General features: G+C 46.2%; 1 protein-coding gene across 1 annotated transcript in view; it reads left to right on the top strand.

Annotated features, from left to right (window-relative positions):
• rev3l (REV3 like, DNA directed polymerase zeta catalytic subunit) overlaps nucleotides 1-16727 on the top strand; it is a gene marked incomplete at its 5' end in the record, with an annotated part of 63997 nt that overhangs the window by 26070 nt on the left and 21200 nt on the right. The window contains 6 exons of the mRNA XM_080525333.1: nucleotides 10576-10765; nucleotides 11101-11175; nucleotides 12080-12243; nucleotides 15267-15387; nucleotides 15566-15660; nucleotides 16713-16727. The exon at nucleotides 16713-16727 is cut by the window's right edge and continues 90 nt beyond it. Coding sequence (XP_080381459.1) covers nucleotides 10576-10765; nucleotides 11101-11175; nucleotides 12080-12243; nucleotides 15267-15387; nucleotides 15566-15660; nucleotides 16713-16727 — 660 coding nt within the window. The remainder of the gene's footprint in view (nucleotides 1-10575; nucleotides 10766-11100; nucleotides 11176-12079; nucleotides 12244-15266; nucleotides 15388-15565; nucleotides 15661-16712) is intronic.

The raw sequence follows: 16727 nt of genomic DNA, 5'->3' as shown, positions 1-16727 counted from the left end.
TATGGGTCACAATATTATTTACTGTGCTGGTGTTGTGCTGCCGCTGTGTTTAGGACTGTAAGACATGGATGCTGTCTCCGATGGGGGTGATCCCCCCATATATTATGGCATGTGTTGTGTCATTTTCTTTTCTGTTTATTTCTGATATGTGACATGGCCTCCTCCCCCCCCCTGTTTTTTTGTTTTTGTTTTGTTTTTAAACATTTTCTGTTTATGGACAATGTACTGCATAACAAAGTGCAAAACTAGTTTTCTACTATTAATGGGACAATAACCTCCCCCACGGATACTAGTTGTTGTTGTTATGTCCTGTTGTGTACATGTCTCTGTGAAACACTGTGAAATATTAACCCCCCCCCAAAAAAACACACATAGGTCACATACATTAATACATACAATAAAAACAGACAGACAAAGCAGTGTTTATAAAATGTAGTGCCTATTTAAAAAGTCCAGTCATTTAAAAAAAAACAAAAAAAAAAAAAAAAACGATTATGACGATTATTCAACTAATTAAAATTCTCCACGATAAAGTTATCGCGGGTGTTTTTATCGCGATTAACGATAAACACGATAATCGTCCCATCCCTACTCCAGACACACTGTGTGTCTCATCTGGTTGACTCTGTGCCAGCGTGCTCACTCAGGGGCTTGTGTGTGTGTTCCTTTCTGTCACCTCTTCACCCCTGTCTGTGTTTGTTTGCTAATGGCAGCCCCCCCATCCCCGACTGTCCGTGTGTGTGTTCCTGTCATCCCTTCACCCTTTGTGCTTGTGTGCGCGCATGCTAGTTACCCCCTCTATCCTTCTGCGCTGCTTTTGTGTAGGAACACCTCTCCACTGTTTCCAGACCTGGCAGTGTCACACAGGCAGGGGGAAGGAAAGGGAAGCTCTCTCTCTCTCTCTCTCTCGGCGGCGTGGTACTAGAGTTGGGTTTCATTAGCCTCTCGTCCTCCCTGCCGTCCTCCGTACCATGGAAGGGATTGAGTTCATGACAAGGTATCATGTCCCCGACACGGGGCCAGGCCTGTCTAATGAGACGCCCTCCCCGCTCCGCTGAGCTTCCCCAACCAACTCATTACTCATGTTAGCGTGATCCCCTGTTACTGTAGACTAGGGCTGCAACGATTAGTCGACTAGTCACGACTAATCGATTACGAAAATTCGTCGGCGTGAACTGTTGTTGTCGACTAATCGCATAAAAATTTATTTAAAAAAACGGGATTTTTTTTTTTTTTTTTTTACGGGAGCCATGCAAGAATCAGCTGGGTTAGCTAACGTTATATTGTTAGGGTCGTAATGTTTATGTTAGCTTTACTGTTACATGTTGGAAAACAACGTCTCATGGACAGGGCTGTACATGCTATGAGCGTTTGTGCTGATAATTTATTTGCCCTGTGGCACGCATGTGACAGACAGAGGCGCTTGTATGTAACGTTACGTAGCAGGGGTTTTCCATGTTGAAGCCAGGAGAACGCGAGATGAAATGAAGTGAGGGGTGGTCGCTATTAAAATACCAGGTAGTCATGGTGGATGATCATGAATGATGCTTGATAAGTGAATGCTATTTCAATTATGTTGAGTCCACCAGCGAGCTGTCTGTAAGATAAACAGCGCCAAGCGTAGCCTACTAACGTGAGCTGTCTGTAGTCTAGCCAGCAATGCTAGCTAGCCAGTCAACTAGCTCTGTGAGCAGCTGTAGCTTGGCGTAACGTTAGGTTAGATAGCTAGTTAAGCCGGATTTAGGCTTCTGCGTCGCCATTTACGCGCAGCGAAAAGCCACACGACTAATCGTGACTAATCGAAAAAATAATCGACAGATTAGTCGACTACCAAAATAATCGTTAGTTGCAGCCCTACTGTAGACCCGGTTGATCTTTCACATACAACCTTCCCCACAGGTCCTCCCTACCCAGGCTTTGGCCATGGTTTTTTGTAGTGTTGTTCCGATACCGATACTAGTATCGGCATGGCCACCGATACGCACAAAAATGCTGGTATCGGTATCGGCGAGTACTAACAAATAATAACACCCGATACCAAACTCTTGTTCAAACGCAGCACGTTGCGTTTTTCTCAGCTTGTCTGCTATAGTGAGCCTGACACAGCCTTCCTAACACAGACATGCCCAGACATGCTCCTCTGCTGGAACGCTATTGGCCCAGAGCAGCTGCTCTCAACCAATGGCGTGGCAGCTTTTCACTATCGCGGAAAAACAAACACGCATGGAGATATTTCAAGGTGGATAGTCCGGTGTGTACAACGGCTAAATGCACAATTTGCGGTCTCAATGTGTCGAGGGGTGGCACTAAAGCTGCCAGTTTCAATACTAGCAACTTAATTAAGCATTTAAAAGGCAAAACATATTAAAGAGCACGAAGAGTTTCTGTCATCTACTGCAGCTGCGACAGCGAGCAAGAGAACGGATGGACCAAAACAACAAACGCTGAGTAGCTCATTCCATAAAAAGGACCAGTGGGACGCGACGAGTGAAATGGCAAGAAAGATGACTGAGAAAATGTCTGAAATGATTGTGCTCTGTGACCTGCCCCTCTCCTTTGTTGACAATGTGGGATTCCGCCTTTTTATGGCTCACGCTGTACCTAAATACAAAATACCAGGTCGCAAATACATCACGGAGACGGCCGTCCCTGCCCTCAATAAGAAGGTGACTGAGCATGTTTCAGATAAGCTAGGAAAGGTGCAGGCCATCAGCTTCACTACGGATATTTGGACCAGCGACGTCTCCCCACTGTCCCTGCTTAGTTTAACTGCTCACTGGGTGGACTCGGAATCATACAACCGGGAAAGCGTTGTGCTGCATGCAAACGAGTTCAAGGGGTCCCACATAGGGATGGGACGATTATCGTGTTTATCGTTAATCGCGCTAAAAACACCCGCGCTAACTTTATCGTGGAGAATTTTAATTAGTTGAATAATCGTCATAATCCTTTTTTTTTTTTTTTTTTTTTTTTTTTTATTATTATTATTTTTAAATGACTGGACTTTTTAAATAGGCACTACATTTTATAAACACTGCTTTGTCTGACTGGTGGTCCCCAGCTGATGACCCAGTTAGGCCCACATAGGTGTTCAGTGAGGTGTCACAGCACACCTGTTCTAAAGGCACTGTTGGAGGTGCGTCAGGCAGCAATGCCCAGCAGGAGTACCATCACCTGTATCATGATTTGATCTGTCTGTTTTTATTGTATGTATTAATGTATGTGACCTATGTGTGTTTTTTTTGTTTTTTTAAATATTTTTATTGAGTTTCACAGAGACATGTACACAACAGGACCTAACAACAACAACTAGTATCCGTGGGGGAGGTTATTGTCCCATTAATAGTAGAAAACTAGTTTTGCACTTTGTTATGCAGTACATTGTCCATAAACAATAACAGAAAATGTTCTTTCTCTTTTTTTTTTTTTTTAAACAAACTAACACAAAAAACAAAGACAAACAAAACAAAACAAAAACAAAAAAACAGGGGGGGGAGGAGGCCATGTCACATATCAGAAATAAACAAAAAAGAAAATGACAACAAATGCCATAATATATAGGGGGATCACCCCCATCGGAGACAGCATCCATGTCTTACAGTCCTAAACACAGCGGCAGCACAACACCAGCACAGTAAATAATATTGTGACCCATACATTGTAGATCTGTTACACATTAGTCTTGTGTACTTTCTTGAGTGTAATCCACCAAACCTTTCATTACAATGGCAGCCAGTCTGGTACCAATATAATCTAAGAACGGAGACCAAATCTTATAGAATGTCTTTATCTTACACTTATACCTATATGTCAGATATTCCATAGGAATCATATCAAAAATTACCTTGTGCCATCCAGCTATTGTAGGCGGTTTGCAGTCTATCCATTTCAGCAATATATTTTTCCTTGCACAAAAAGTGAGGATACACAGAAGTCTTTTGGAATGCATACTTTTAAGTTGTTTGTCTGGCAACCCAAACAATAGACACATGGGGTCCTTATCCAATGTAACATCTAGAATTAGATGAATTTTATCCACTATACCTTTCCAGTAATCATCTATATATCTACAAGTCCAAACACAATGAACAAAGCTCCCAACCTCGGTAATACACTTTGTACACATTTCCGATTTGTTATGATCCATTTTATGTCTAAGTTGGGGAGTAATCTGCAAACGTTGTAGTAGTCTAAATTGCGTTTCCTTCGTCCTATTACAGATTGAGATGTCGTTTGCCGATTGCCATATTAGTGACCAAGTTGCTGCATCAGTATTAATGTTCAGGTCATTATTCCAGTCTTTGGGCGTAAATGCAGGTTTGCCTTTATCATATTTCGAAAGTGCTCTATACCCAAGCCCCAGAATGCCTCTCGTCTTTCCAGCAGAGACTATCTCCTCCAGCGGAGAGGGTTGGTGACAGAGGCCAGTGTCTTTTTGGCTATTTAAAAAACTTCGTATCTGAAGGTATCTGAAAAACTCATTTCGTGGTAGGTCATATTTCTTACATAATTGGTCAAATGAAAGTAGTATTTCCGTATCATATAAATGTCCGATAGTAATCATCCCTTTGCTGTCCCACCGCTTGAAACCCCTATCCGTGGCACCAGGGGAGAAGTCTATGTTGCCCCAAACTGGCGAGAGGGAGGATGTAATAATCGTATGTTATAAATAAATAGTAATATAATTGAGATTTCTCACATGAGCCGCGCGCGAATATCCTCACAGAAATTTGTCTCGCGCGATTGTTCAGCCTGCATGGGTAACGTGACTGTCAAGTCAGCCTTGTCAGTCAGTCACTAACGTATGCTAGCCTTCTCACCATGGCTGCATCGGCCCCGTGTCCATTGCCTCACCTTTCCAGGGTTGCACGCAGGCTTCTATGCATACCTGCAACTAGTGTTCCTTCAGAGAGAGAGAGTGTTTAGTGCCAGTGGGCACATACTCACACCTCTCCGAGCACAGCTAAAGGCAGAAAAAGTGAACATGTTGACATTTTTGCACTTTAACCTATCTTGAAGCTTTCAAGTCTCTAAGCCACAAGGCTAGCACTCAGTTTGATGACAGAAAAGTGTCAGTGTTCAAGTATTTTTTTCCTTTATTTATGCAGTGATACCTTATAATTTATCATTACCTTATTTAAGATTTTATTAAAGATTTTTATTTTTGTCAAGATGTTTTTAAAAATGATGTTAATGTTATTAACATGATTCAATAAAAATACAACAAAATCTAAGTTAAAGTGATTACAGTGTGTTTTATTGGCATTTTTTTTTTTTTTTTTTTAATTCTCGCGATAATATCGTGGATCGCGATTATTTTGCCCACGATAATCGTGACATGACATTTTCTAATCGTCCCACCCCTAGTCCCACACTGGTGAAGCAATTGCAGAAGCAATTGAGAGTATGCTGCTTAACTGGAACATCTTCAGGTTTTGAGCAGTGCCAGACTAAGTGTTAGCAATAATTTTACATCGAGGTGAGTATGCGGCTCAAAAAACATGTTTTTTTGTTTTGTTTTTTCAAACGCGGTGGTATCGGATCGGTACTCGGTATCGGCAAGTACTGCGCGGTCAGGTATCGGTATCGGTATCGGTATCGGGATCAAATCGGGGGGGGGGGAAAGACGGAACAGACGATCCGTTTGATACCATTCCTCATTCCGTTCCATGCAGTACAACGAGCCCCTAGGCAGTAGTAGAGGGGATGTGACTCCCACCCTCCCGACACCCGCCCGCCCGCCCCCCCCACTACATTCCACTGTGTGTGCGCCTGTGCCTCAGGGCCCAATTGTACAGAGGAGTTCTGTAGTGTACCGCTACACACATCGTGCACTGTGTGACCCAGGGCTTCCTGCAATCAATCAGGTCCAGTCCGGGGCATGAATGGGTATTCACCGAGATGGAGGGTCTGTCTGAGGCTGAGCTGGCCAGCCACACACAAGTCAGAGAGGGCCTGATTTCCCTACTGACGGTAGGCCTTCCGCCACCATTGCTGCTGATGCTGCTGCTACTGCTGCTGCAGCACAGCCAGAGACAGTGACTCAGAGATGCTCCTGTCTGGCTAGAATGATCCACCTGTCTGTCTGTCTGTCTCTATGTCTGTCTCTCTGTCTGTCTCTTCGTCTGTCCGTCTGTGTCTGAGGCTCGGCAGCAGATGAGTACAGTAGCAACAGCAGCAACACCGACTGTACAGGTACAATACTGAGTCATTCCCAGTCATGCTGCTGCAGATCTCTAAGGATTTGGGGAAGGAAGGAATAAAGAAGGGAGGGAGGGATAGAGGCTGGGTGGAGAAAGAAGGGGGGCAGAGTGGATATTCTCCCCGTTCCCCTGTGTTCTGTGTGCTCCTTCCTCTTGATAGGGCCCTGCAGCAGCCTCCCAGCCCCTCCCAGCCCCATTCACAAATAATTGAATCCCCAGTCAGGCAGCTGAGTAGTTTGGGATGACTCGGGCAGGAAGAGCAGCTTAAAGAGAGAGAGGGAGGGAGGAAGGGCGCAGCAACTAGTCCACCTCAGTCACAACTTCTCCCTCTCTCTCTCTCTCCTCTCTTCCTCCCTCGTTCAGGCTCGGCCAGCTGGGTGGGAAGAATCACTTGTTTATATCTCCCTGCTGTCTGTCAGGGTCTTGTGCTCGGCCTGGCCCGTTACCTAGCAACTGCAGCAGCTCACAAACGGCGTTGGCTGTGTGTCTGCGTTAGCGCGGCGGGCGGCGGCGCACGCATCCCTGAGAGCTCTTTGCCAGGGTGGCGTCCTTTGTGTGCCTTGTTGTGTGGCTCTGGGTAATAAAAAATGGTAGTCATCTCACCTCTCCTCTCTTTACGTACACACTCACAGAGAACTGTACCTCACTGCTCTTTTGTCGTCTACCCCCCCCCCCCCCCCCCCCGTCTACCCCCCCACAGACACACACACACACGTTTTGACCACCTCTGACTGGCTCGCTGCCAGACTGACTCAGAGAACGTAGATCGGTGTTCATCGGCTTGACCGAAGGCTGTCTGGTGGAGTTTCGTTGGACGCCTTCATGCCTATTGCCTAGCCCAGTGGTCGGCAACCTTAAATGTTGAAAGAGCCATATTGGACCAAAAAACAAAAAAACTAATCTGTCTGGAGCCGCAAAAATTTTTAAGCCTTATAATGAAGGCAACACATGCTGTAAGTGTCTATATATTAGCCTACTATCAAAATAGTAGGCTACAAATACATAAGCCTTAGCACATATGCATACAACCGAATGCAAACGTATTGTGCTTTACAAAAGGGAAACACTAGGATAGCGTAAAGGGGGTCTGGGGGGTTCCCCCCAAACATTTTTTTAACAGAGTAGATGCAATTTCGTGTATTCTGGTGCCTTTTAACAAGTGGGTTGATACTTTTATCTGGCTATACTAGCCTGAGAAAAAAATATGGATAAGTTTGTAATTTCATCCGGAGGAAGTGAGCAAACCAAGAGATCGTCAGCCAAAAAATAGACAAATCTACAGACTGTAGAGACTACAGTACCAAATGAACACTAGCCTCCCTCGTCCTCTTTTCACTATTTTAAGTTAAACCCTCTCAGACCCACAGGAACGCCGGCGCTCCCAAATATCATACCTTCTTTAGAAGTTCATAATTCGGAAACGGTTTGAGCTAAAGACAAGCCGCTTTTTGCATTTAAAAGTAGGCAAATAGCGCTCACCGGGAAGCTCCCGTTCATCGATGTGCGTCGCCTATGTCCGTCTATAAATCTAGCCACAAAGTTGTAGACAATGTGGATAGTTTCTTGCTTTGCCTGCCGCAGTACTTCGTCAATCCCTGTGGATATAGGTCTACTCTTGAAAAAAACCTGTCACATCCAGTCTCATGTTGGGTCCAGTCAAAATACTAGTCATGTGCCAACATATCCGAATCCTATTGGCCCTCGTACAACATTACAGCGTAAGCAGGGAGTTGTAGTTCAAGGAGAGACACCGCGGCAACGTAAAAAATAAATAATAATAATAATAATTTCCATTTGTGGTCAAAGCCACAGGGAGCCACTGAAGATGGGCAAAAGAGCCGCATGCGGCTCCGGAGCCGCGGGTTGCCGACCCCTGGCCTAGCCCATGTGTTGAGATGCTGTAGATGTTTGCCATAGATATCCATTGGGGGGGGGTTTATCTGGAGTGCTCTATGGGGTGGCACACTGTTTGCCCTCGCTCTCCTCAGGAGGGCCCTCGTTGTGCGGTGCTTGGGGCGGGATGTCAGACCCCCAGTGTGTACACTCCACACAGCTTCCTGTGTCTCACTCCCTTCCCGCCCGCCCTGCCCGCCTGCCTGGTTGCAAATGTAGAGATGTTGTTTGCGTTTTGCTCTGTTGAAGCCCACTCCTCCTCCTCCTCCAGTCCAGATGCAGCGTTTGTAGCCCAAGGGACGACAGTGTGACACTGCGCAGCAGGCAGGCATGGACTGGGGGACGACAGTGCCAGCGCCCCAAAAACCTCCATTAACAATATACCCCCCCCCCCCCCCACACACACACACACACACACACACACACATCCACCAGCAAACAGCAATAATGATGATGGTGGGGAGCCTGGCAGTCTCTGGGCATGTTCAGACAGATGGGGCGGGTGGCTGGGAGAGGCTCTCTCTCTCTCTCTCTGGATGCTGTGGTGAAACTCAATACTGCCTCCTTCTGTCCCACTGTCTGTCATCTTGATGTCGGAATGATCCCTTGTCTGTACTTCTGTGTGGCTCTAGCAACCCTAAGGTTTTAGTATTGATTCCCTCTACCCGCCCCCCCCCCCCCATACCGTTTCTCTACTATTCTAGCACTACGACTGCCAATGGCCCCTGGGCCGAGCATAGATGACTTTTTCCTGCTATGACTGGTGTGTAGATGATTCACTTACTTAGTCAAATGTGTTTGTTGTAAGTCACTTTGGATAAAGGCGTCTGCTAAATGCCCAAAACATAAATGTAATTAATACCGCTGGGACCATCTATACAAAAAAACGGATGCCCTCCCTGTGCTGCAAATCGCTTTGGATTAAAGTGTCTTCTAATATTTGATTTGATTTGATTTGATTTGATTTGATTTAGTCAGTAGATATCATAGTAGTCTGGTTCATGGCAATCTGATATCAGGACTGGTGGTAGGCCTAATACAGCCTTGTCTTGGGACTGAAATGGCCCGGCCATGAACCAAATGGTTTGTCTTGGCTCCCTGTGTTTTGGTACTGATGATGTCAGAGACACAACAATGATGACCTCACCTCACCATCAGTCTAGTCCCACTCTCTGACAGTCTCCCTCCTCTCTGACAGTCTCCCTCCTTTCTGACAGTCTCCATCCTCTCTGACAGTCTCCATCCCTTCTCTCTGACAGTCTCCCTCCTCTCTGACAGTCTCCCTCCTCTCTGACGGTCTCCCTTCTCTCTGACAGTCTCCCTCCTCTCTGACAGTCTCCCTCCTCTCTGACGGTCTCCCTTCTCTCTGACAGTCTCCCTCCTCTCTGACAGTCTCCCTCCTCTCTGACAGTCTCCCTCCTCTCTGACAGTCTCCCTTCTCTCTGACAGTCTCCATCCCTCCTCTCTGACAGTCTCCCTCCCTCCTCTCTGACAGTCTCCCTCCCTCCTCTCTGACAGTCTCCCTCCCTCCTCTCTGACAGTCTCCATCCCTCCTCTCTGACAGTCTCCCTCCCTCCTCTCTGACAGTCTCCATCCCTTCTCTCTGACAGTCTCCCTCCCTCCTCTCTGACAGTCCCCCTCCCTGCTCTCTGACAGTCTTCCTCCCTTCTCTCTGACAGTCTCCCTCCCTCCTCTCTGACAGTCTCCCTCCCTCCTCTCTGACAGTCTCACTCCTCTGACAGTCTCCCTCCCTTCTCTCTGACAGTCTTCCTCCCTCCTCTCTGACAGTCTTCCTCCCTTCTCTCTGACAGTCTCCCTCCTCTCTGACAGTCTCCCTCCTCTCTGACAGTCTCACTCCTCTCTGACAGTCTCCCTCCTCTCGTGACAGTCTTCCTCCTCTCTGACAGTCTCCCCTCCCTTCTCTCTGACAGTCTCCCTCCCTCCTCTCTGACAGTCTCCCTCCTCTCTGCTCATTTAGTTATTTAGCTAATGGGGCTGCCTTCCACCGGGGCGGTGTGTGCGCTCATGAATCACGTCTTTACAGGCCTTTGTTGTATTCATCAGTCTGTCTCTACGGGCCCCCAGCATTTGTCTTCGCGTGGTCGGAAAGTGTGTAAAGAGCTGTTTTACTAGACTCCTTCCTCTCGTCCGCAAAGAGACCATTCATCTCAATTGTGTGCAGTCTGTGGTTTTAATAGGTTTAGTAAAAGCAGTCATGTCACTGACTGCGTCTGAAGCCTGTAAACTGTCCTTCAAAGTGGGCATACAGAACAGTAGATTTGCTTTTTGATAAATTAATATGTCTGGCTGCTACTTTTTTTATTACAGTAGTATTCTTCAGTAGAGTCTTCTTGTTTTGTTTTTCCACTCCGAGTCTTTTGCCAGTTCCGCACTTGTATCAATCAACACAAACAACCCATGTCCAAAAGAATTCCCTCTTCATCAGAGCTGTGCTTTCCTCTTCCCCTCTGCGTCTCAGGCCAGAAGACGTGTCTCCACCTCCATGGGGTCTTCCCCTACATCTACGTGCCCTACGACGGCCAGGGGCAGCAGGCGGAGCGCTACCTGCGCCAGGTGGCCTTCAGCATCGACAGAGCCCTCAACGTGTCCATGGGAAACCCTTCGTCCAACACGCACCATGTCTTTAAAGTGGCACTGGTCTCTGGCATGTAAGTCTTCTCTATTTAGACATGCTTCTTTTTGTTGACAAAAGTTCAGAAAAATTATTATTCCCAATCATTCTTCCCCCCCCCCCCCCAAAAAAAAAAGTGTCCTCCTTCTAGCACGACGACTGCCAATGGCTCCAGGCCTGAGCATAGATTACTTTTTCCTGCTATGACTAGGGGATAGTTGATTCATTTACCTAGTCAAATGTATTGATTAGAAGTCACTTTGGAATAAGGCGTCTGCTAATTGTCAAAAACGTAAATGTAAGACAGCATAGTTTAGGTTGTTTTGACGGTTTCCCAAAAGTTTTGACTGTCATCTGGTCATCTGTCCGCAGGCCTTTTTATGGATACCACGTGAAAGAGAAGCAGTTCATGAAGATCTTTCTCTACAACCCTCAGATGGTAAAAAGGTACGTCGATCGGACAGTTTCCCTGGCCTGTGGGCTGTGGTTTGAGCTGCAGCATGTACCTGCGTTCATCTTTTATCGCTGTTGTGTCAAGTGTTTATCTGACTGGCCGTGGCGTGAGCATGGCTCTGACACCCACTGTTCCGATATTGATCACTACGCACGACTGCACTCTGGTGTACTACAGAGGTGTGTGTGGGTGTGTGTGTGTGTGTGTGTCTGTGTCTGTGTGTGTGTGTGTGTCTGTGTGTGTGTCTGTGTGTGTGTGTGTGTCTGTGTGTCATGTGTCTGTGTCGTCTGTGTCGTGTGTGTGTGTCTGTGTGTGTCTGTGTGTGCGTGCCCGTGCGCGTAGTGTTTATCTGACTGCCCGTGGTGTGCGCATGACCCACAACACCCACCGTTCTGCTACAGAACACTACAGAGAGGTGTGCACGCGCCTGCGTTTGTCTGTGTCTCTGTGTGGTGGAGGAGGTGGTAAGAATGTAAAGCTGTGCACAGCGCCTGCTATTTAGTAGCTGAAGCCATCAGTCAGAGTCAAGCCGTGTGAGTGGAGCTGTGCTGCTGCCTCTGCTGCTGCTGCTGCACTGATACTGAGAGAGGACACACACTGGCTGACAGACTCATTGTCCGTCTGTCTGACTGCTGGAGATGACGTCTACAGCCCCTCATTACTAATCAATCAATCAGCTCTCTCTCTCTCCCTCTCCCTCTTTCTCTCTCCCTCTTTCTCTCTCTCTCTCTCTCTCTCTCTCTGCCCTGACCTTTAAAGGGGAACTGTCACTGTAGGCTTCAACATCAATATAAGACTTGAAAAGGTCTGTCATTCAGGTTCAAGAAGTGAGGTAGAAGAAGAAGAAAAAACGCTGTGTTGTGTTTATGCGATTTTTTGTTGTTCTGTCCGGTCCAGGGTTTGTGAGCTGTTACAGGGAGGAGCCGTGATGAATAAGAGCTACCAGCCCCACGAGGCGCACATCCCCTACCTGCTGCAGCTCTTCATCGACTACAACCTGTACGGCATGAACCTCATCAGCCTGGGCGCCGTCAAGTTCCGCCGGAGACGACAGAAGGACGGTAAGAGACAGGGATTTTTGAGCTGGTTTGTTAGGAACCCTGCCAAAAGCCACATGAACACACAAGCCTCCGTCTCTTTCTTTGTTTCTTTTTCCTAACCTCTTTGACCAATTTGGTTGGCAGTAGTGTAGTACATAAGGTTGTGTGCTGATGGAAGCGGGGTAGGGGGGGGGGGGGCGGCATGTCCCGTCTCGTTAGACCAAATGTTGTGTTGTTTTGTGCTCTGATGGACAGTGTAGGCTAGGCCATGGGCGTCCTCCCCCAGAGGCCTGCAGTGCTCTGGCTGTGTGGGGATCTGTGGGAGGGCAAGGGCGCTGCCATGCTTTGTGGCATAATTATGTATTAGTTCTTACAACGGCCTTCATGATGCCTTTCTTTCTCTGTTTCGCATGCACGCACAGGCGCGCACACACACACACACACACACAAGCACACACCTCATGCATCCTTGGGCCTGATAGATAGTACGGTGAAGAATTTTCCCTATGAGTAGGACTGCTGTTCGGTAGGAAGAGAAGAAGAGTAAGGCCAAGATCACAAACACTCACCCAAAAGCATACGACTGAAGAGAAGAGAGTTAGAGCGAGAGATGGGGTGAGGCAGGAAAGCAGCTCAGCTGCTACACATTCTACTGAAAAAAGTATTCCGGAACGCCTGTTGAGCATTCCATAAAATAAGTTATGATATGGAAAAGATAAACAGAGAGAAGGGATCCTCCTCACACCCCTGACCGTCTGTCTAGATGCCCGAGGGGCCTTCCTGCGGCGTCGCAGCCTTCTTCTGTTGGTGTAGAAGCCTGATGAAACAAACCCCTCTGACCATTCATAGATAAATAAGCACCAGAGCTTTGAAACCGAAACTATTTTGGCCTACCCACCTGGGTCCACATTTGTCATTCTCAATGAGTCTAAAATCCTTCTCGCGCACAGAATGTTTTATGTCCGTACGCACAAGAATAGTTTGATTTATCAGGTATGGGTTCGATGATAAATCAAGGTTGATGAATACCAAATGTCCATGCTTGTGCACAGTCGTAGCTATTTGCATTTGGAAATGCCCCCGATTGGCCATAAATAGTGAATAGTGTCCCTTTAAGAAAAATGAATCCCACCCTGTCTCTTCTGATTTCTCTCCTTACTGTTTTTTTCAATGGTGTCATTTGAAAGTGCCTTTCTATAAAGCAAACATGTGCACCATCTAACAATGGCTTTGAAAAATATGTCATAATAAATCTATGACATGCTGTACAGTAAATTCACTATTAAATAAAAATGTGCGTTGTTCCATTAATGGCACTCCATTAGATGGTTTTAATTCCATTTATGAGATGTGGATGAAACATTTCCACATCAATGTTTTCTTTTGACTCTTGTAAAGCTGACCTCTTAACCTGCAGGCCTATTTTTCAGGTTTTTTGCTCGAAATGACATGCCCACAATGAATATCGAATATCTCCACAATCACAAGGGCCATTATAATAATCTTGATATTAAAGTTTTAATATCACACAAAAATGCATTAAAGAGGTATGGTATCAAAGTGCCTACACACTAATGTAGCGAATTCATGAAATACTATCAAATGAATTTCTCCTCAACAGTTCCTATGTTAGAGAATAACAGGTCTTGTTACTTCACTTGCTCCTTCTTTGCGTCTGACAAGCAATTACCTCATTCCACCACTTGGCATTGTGTGTCCCCATGGTTAGAGAGTGTGTGTACATTTATGCACAACCATTAATCTTGATAAATCTTAAGTTTTTGCTTTGAAACGACCGTACACATGGTTTACTCACAGATTTGTGTGTATATGCAGCATTGATAAATGAGGCTCGTGGACTTTTGAACTCTCCTGAACAATGCATAGTTTTACCCTGTCTGCCTGCGAGACAAAACTCCAAGCCAAGCTGGACATTTGATACCTTCCAGTGAACATTTCTCAATCTGCTTCTTTTTAGGGTCTGTCTCACATCAACTCCTTTCATTAGAGAGAGTGAGCCGGTACACTCATGCCATATCATGCATTACAATGAGCCCTCCTCCAATTACCTACCTCCACCAGCCTCCCCTGCTGTACACTAGCCCAGACCTCAGACCCCTCACTGGGAGTGGTAGACCAGGCGTTTCCCTCCTCAGATCTTGGGTGGACTTGGCCTTCACAGTCTTGTGAAGCCGTCCTGCCTGACGGCTATGAATGAAGCGGCAGATAGCCAGTTCCTTTTGATCACGGCTAAGCCCTAATCTGCAGCTGTGTGTCTCGATGGGACGGGTATCTCCGCTGTTCCCAGGCCAGTAGAGACCAGCCCAGCGTGACCCCCAACCACGCTTGGAAGGGTTAATGAATCGACAGGAAATCCCATCTTGAGATGAACAGGTTCTTAAATACGTTCACGCTAGATTCCCCCCCAGACAAAGGGTGAACTTGTAAAATCCACCTCTGGATTGACGCAATAAATAGAAAGGGGTTTGCAGTGCCCTACATAGTACAAAAGTGCTGAAAACAACGGCCTAATGAGATGTACACCTGGTTTACATTAATCTGTTTTAGCTCTCACTTCAAAGTATGTTTTTTAATCTAGGATTAGGTATCGAAATGATTTGAAAACATGTTGTTCTATTATATGCATTCTCATTTTATGCACCCAAATTGTGGAATGCACTGCCAGTTTACATTAGGGATGCAACCTCAGCAAATATGTTAAAGTCAAGACTAGTAAAAACCCATCTTTTTAATATTGTCTTTAAATGACTAAATAATTAAATTATAATTTATATAATGATTGGAGCACTTTGAGTTGCAACGTTTGCAGGAAAAGCGCTATACAAATAAAAGTTATTATTATTATTATTATTATATAGATCAACATAAGGTTTCACCTTAGCCGGTGTGCTTTGTAGTCTTGTCTTGCACTGTTTGTTGACATTGTTTTTGTCCATTACTATTAGAAAATGTGTTTTTGAAGATTGTGTGTGTGTGTGTGTGTGTGTGTGTGTGGGTGGCAGAGAGCTGTCCCTCAGCCCCAGAAAGACCGCAGCCCAGCAGTAGGCGCAGCACCAGCCCCTTGAAGAGCCCCTGCACCTCCAAGCTGAGTGACAGCACCCTGGGGGGCACCTTTGTACGCTGGGAGGAGGAGGCCTTACCATGGTGAGTGACTCCTCCCAAATGCTCCAGTCACACATGGAGGTGGTCCTCCCTTCTCTCTCTTTTTATTGTTATTTGTTGTCTTGCTACATCATGTGTTTTTCTTTTTTTTATATGTGTGATTTCCCCCTGTTGATTGGGCATGCACATTGTTTGTTCATCTTTCTTCCCCGTTTTGTAGTTCTCTGGTCCTGGAGGACGTAGAGAAGCAGAGCACCTGTGAGCTGGAGGCAGACGGCGTGGCTGCGGACGTCCTGAACCGCCTGGAGATTGAGAGTAAGGACCCAGAGGATCACCTCAACTATCAGCCTTCAGTTAAAAGTAGTTCACACTGTGTGTCCAGCTGGCAGGCAGGCAGGCAGGCAGACACAGTGCTCATGAAGAGACTGAGGGACGTGCTGGCTTCTGCTGAATCAGCGGTTTCTCTGTGTACCTCAAACACGGATGAGGGAAGGCAATGAGGCCCGTTTCTTTTACACATCAAACAGAGTCTGTGTCTCTCACCCTACTTTCAGGCTCCTGCTCCTCAGCACGTCAGATCAGTAACCCGCCCAAAACAAACACTGTCCACTCTGCCGTCTGTCAGTCTGCCTGTGATCATCTGTCAGGGGAGAGAGAACAGAGAGGGACAGAGAGAAAGAGGGAAGGAGAGAGAATGAGGGGAAATGGAGGGAGCTCTGAGGATAGAAAGGTTTGAGCAGATTGAACTGAAAACACAAAGCAGTGAAATCAGTTAAGGCTGTGTACGCAGAAGCTGTTTGAATATGCATCTGCCGGTGAAATGTTTTCCAAGCCCTCAGATCTCTCGATTCCATTTATTAAAAATGGATTTTACAGCCTTTCCTGCTATTTTCGCTAAATCTTAACAACTTAACAACTTATCACAACTGTGACACAGCAGAAAGTGTTTGCATGCTGGGAGTTGTTTTCGATTAGTTGTTTATAGACGAAACTGTACATGTTGGCCATAGTCAAACACACACACACACACACACACACACACCAATTATCTCTGTTAGGAAGAAAGGAGGGTGCACCAGGGCAGGCAATATGTGCTTTCATCATGATTTTTCCATCTGCCCCAGAAAACTTATGTCTAAACTTTCTGTTGGAAAAGGGAGCTGTTTAGGAACTATTCTCATTGAGGCTGTGCCCAGTCTTTTTAGTGGTTGTGGCTGTGTGATCTTTTAAACTTGTTGCATTGACTTGTCTTCTTTGTAACAAAGGCTTCGCGCTGAGCCTATTGTCGAAGGAGAGGAATGGAAAATGCAGATGTTTTTGTTGGTGTGATGATCGTGCTGACAATGCCCTGCCTGCTGTGTGTGCAGATCAGATTGGCAGGA

The sequence above is a fragment of the Nansenia antarctica genome, assembly GCF_963989245.1.
Source record: "Nansenia antarctica genome assembly, chromosome: 3".
Taxonomy (NCBI): Eukaryota; Metazoa; Chordata; class Actinopteri; order Argentiniformes; family Microstomatidae; genus Nansenia; species Nansenia antarctica.
The sequence above is the reverse complement of the archived record's forward strand: the minus strand, read 5'-3'. Positions and strand labels throughout refer to the sequence as shown.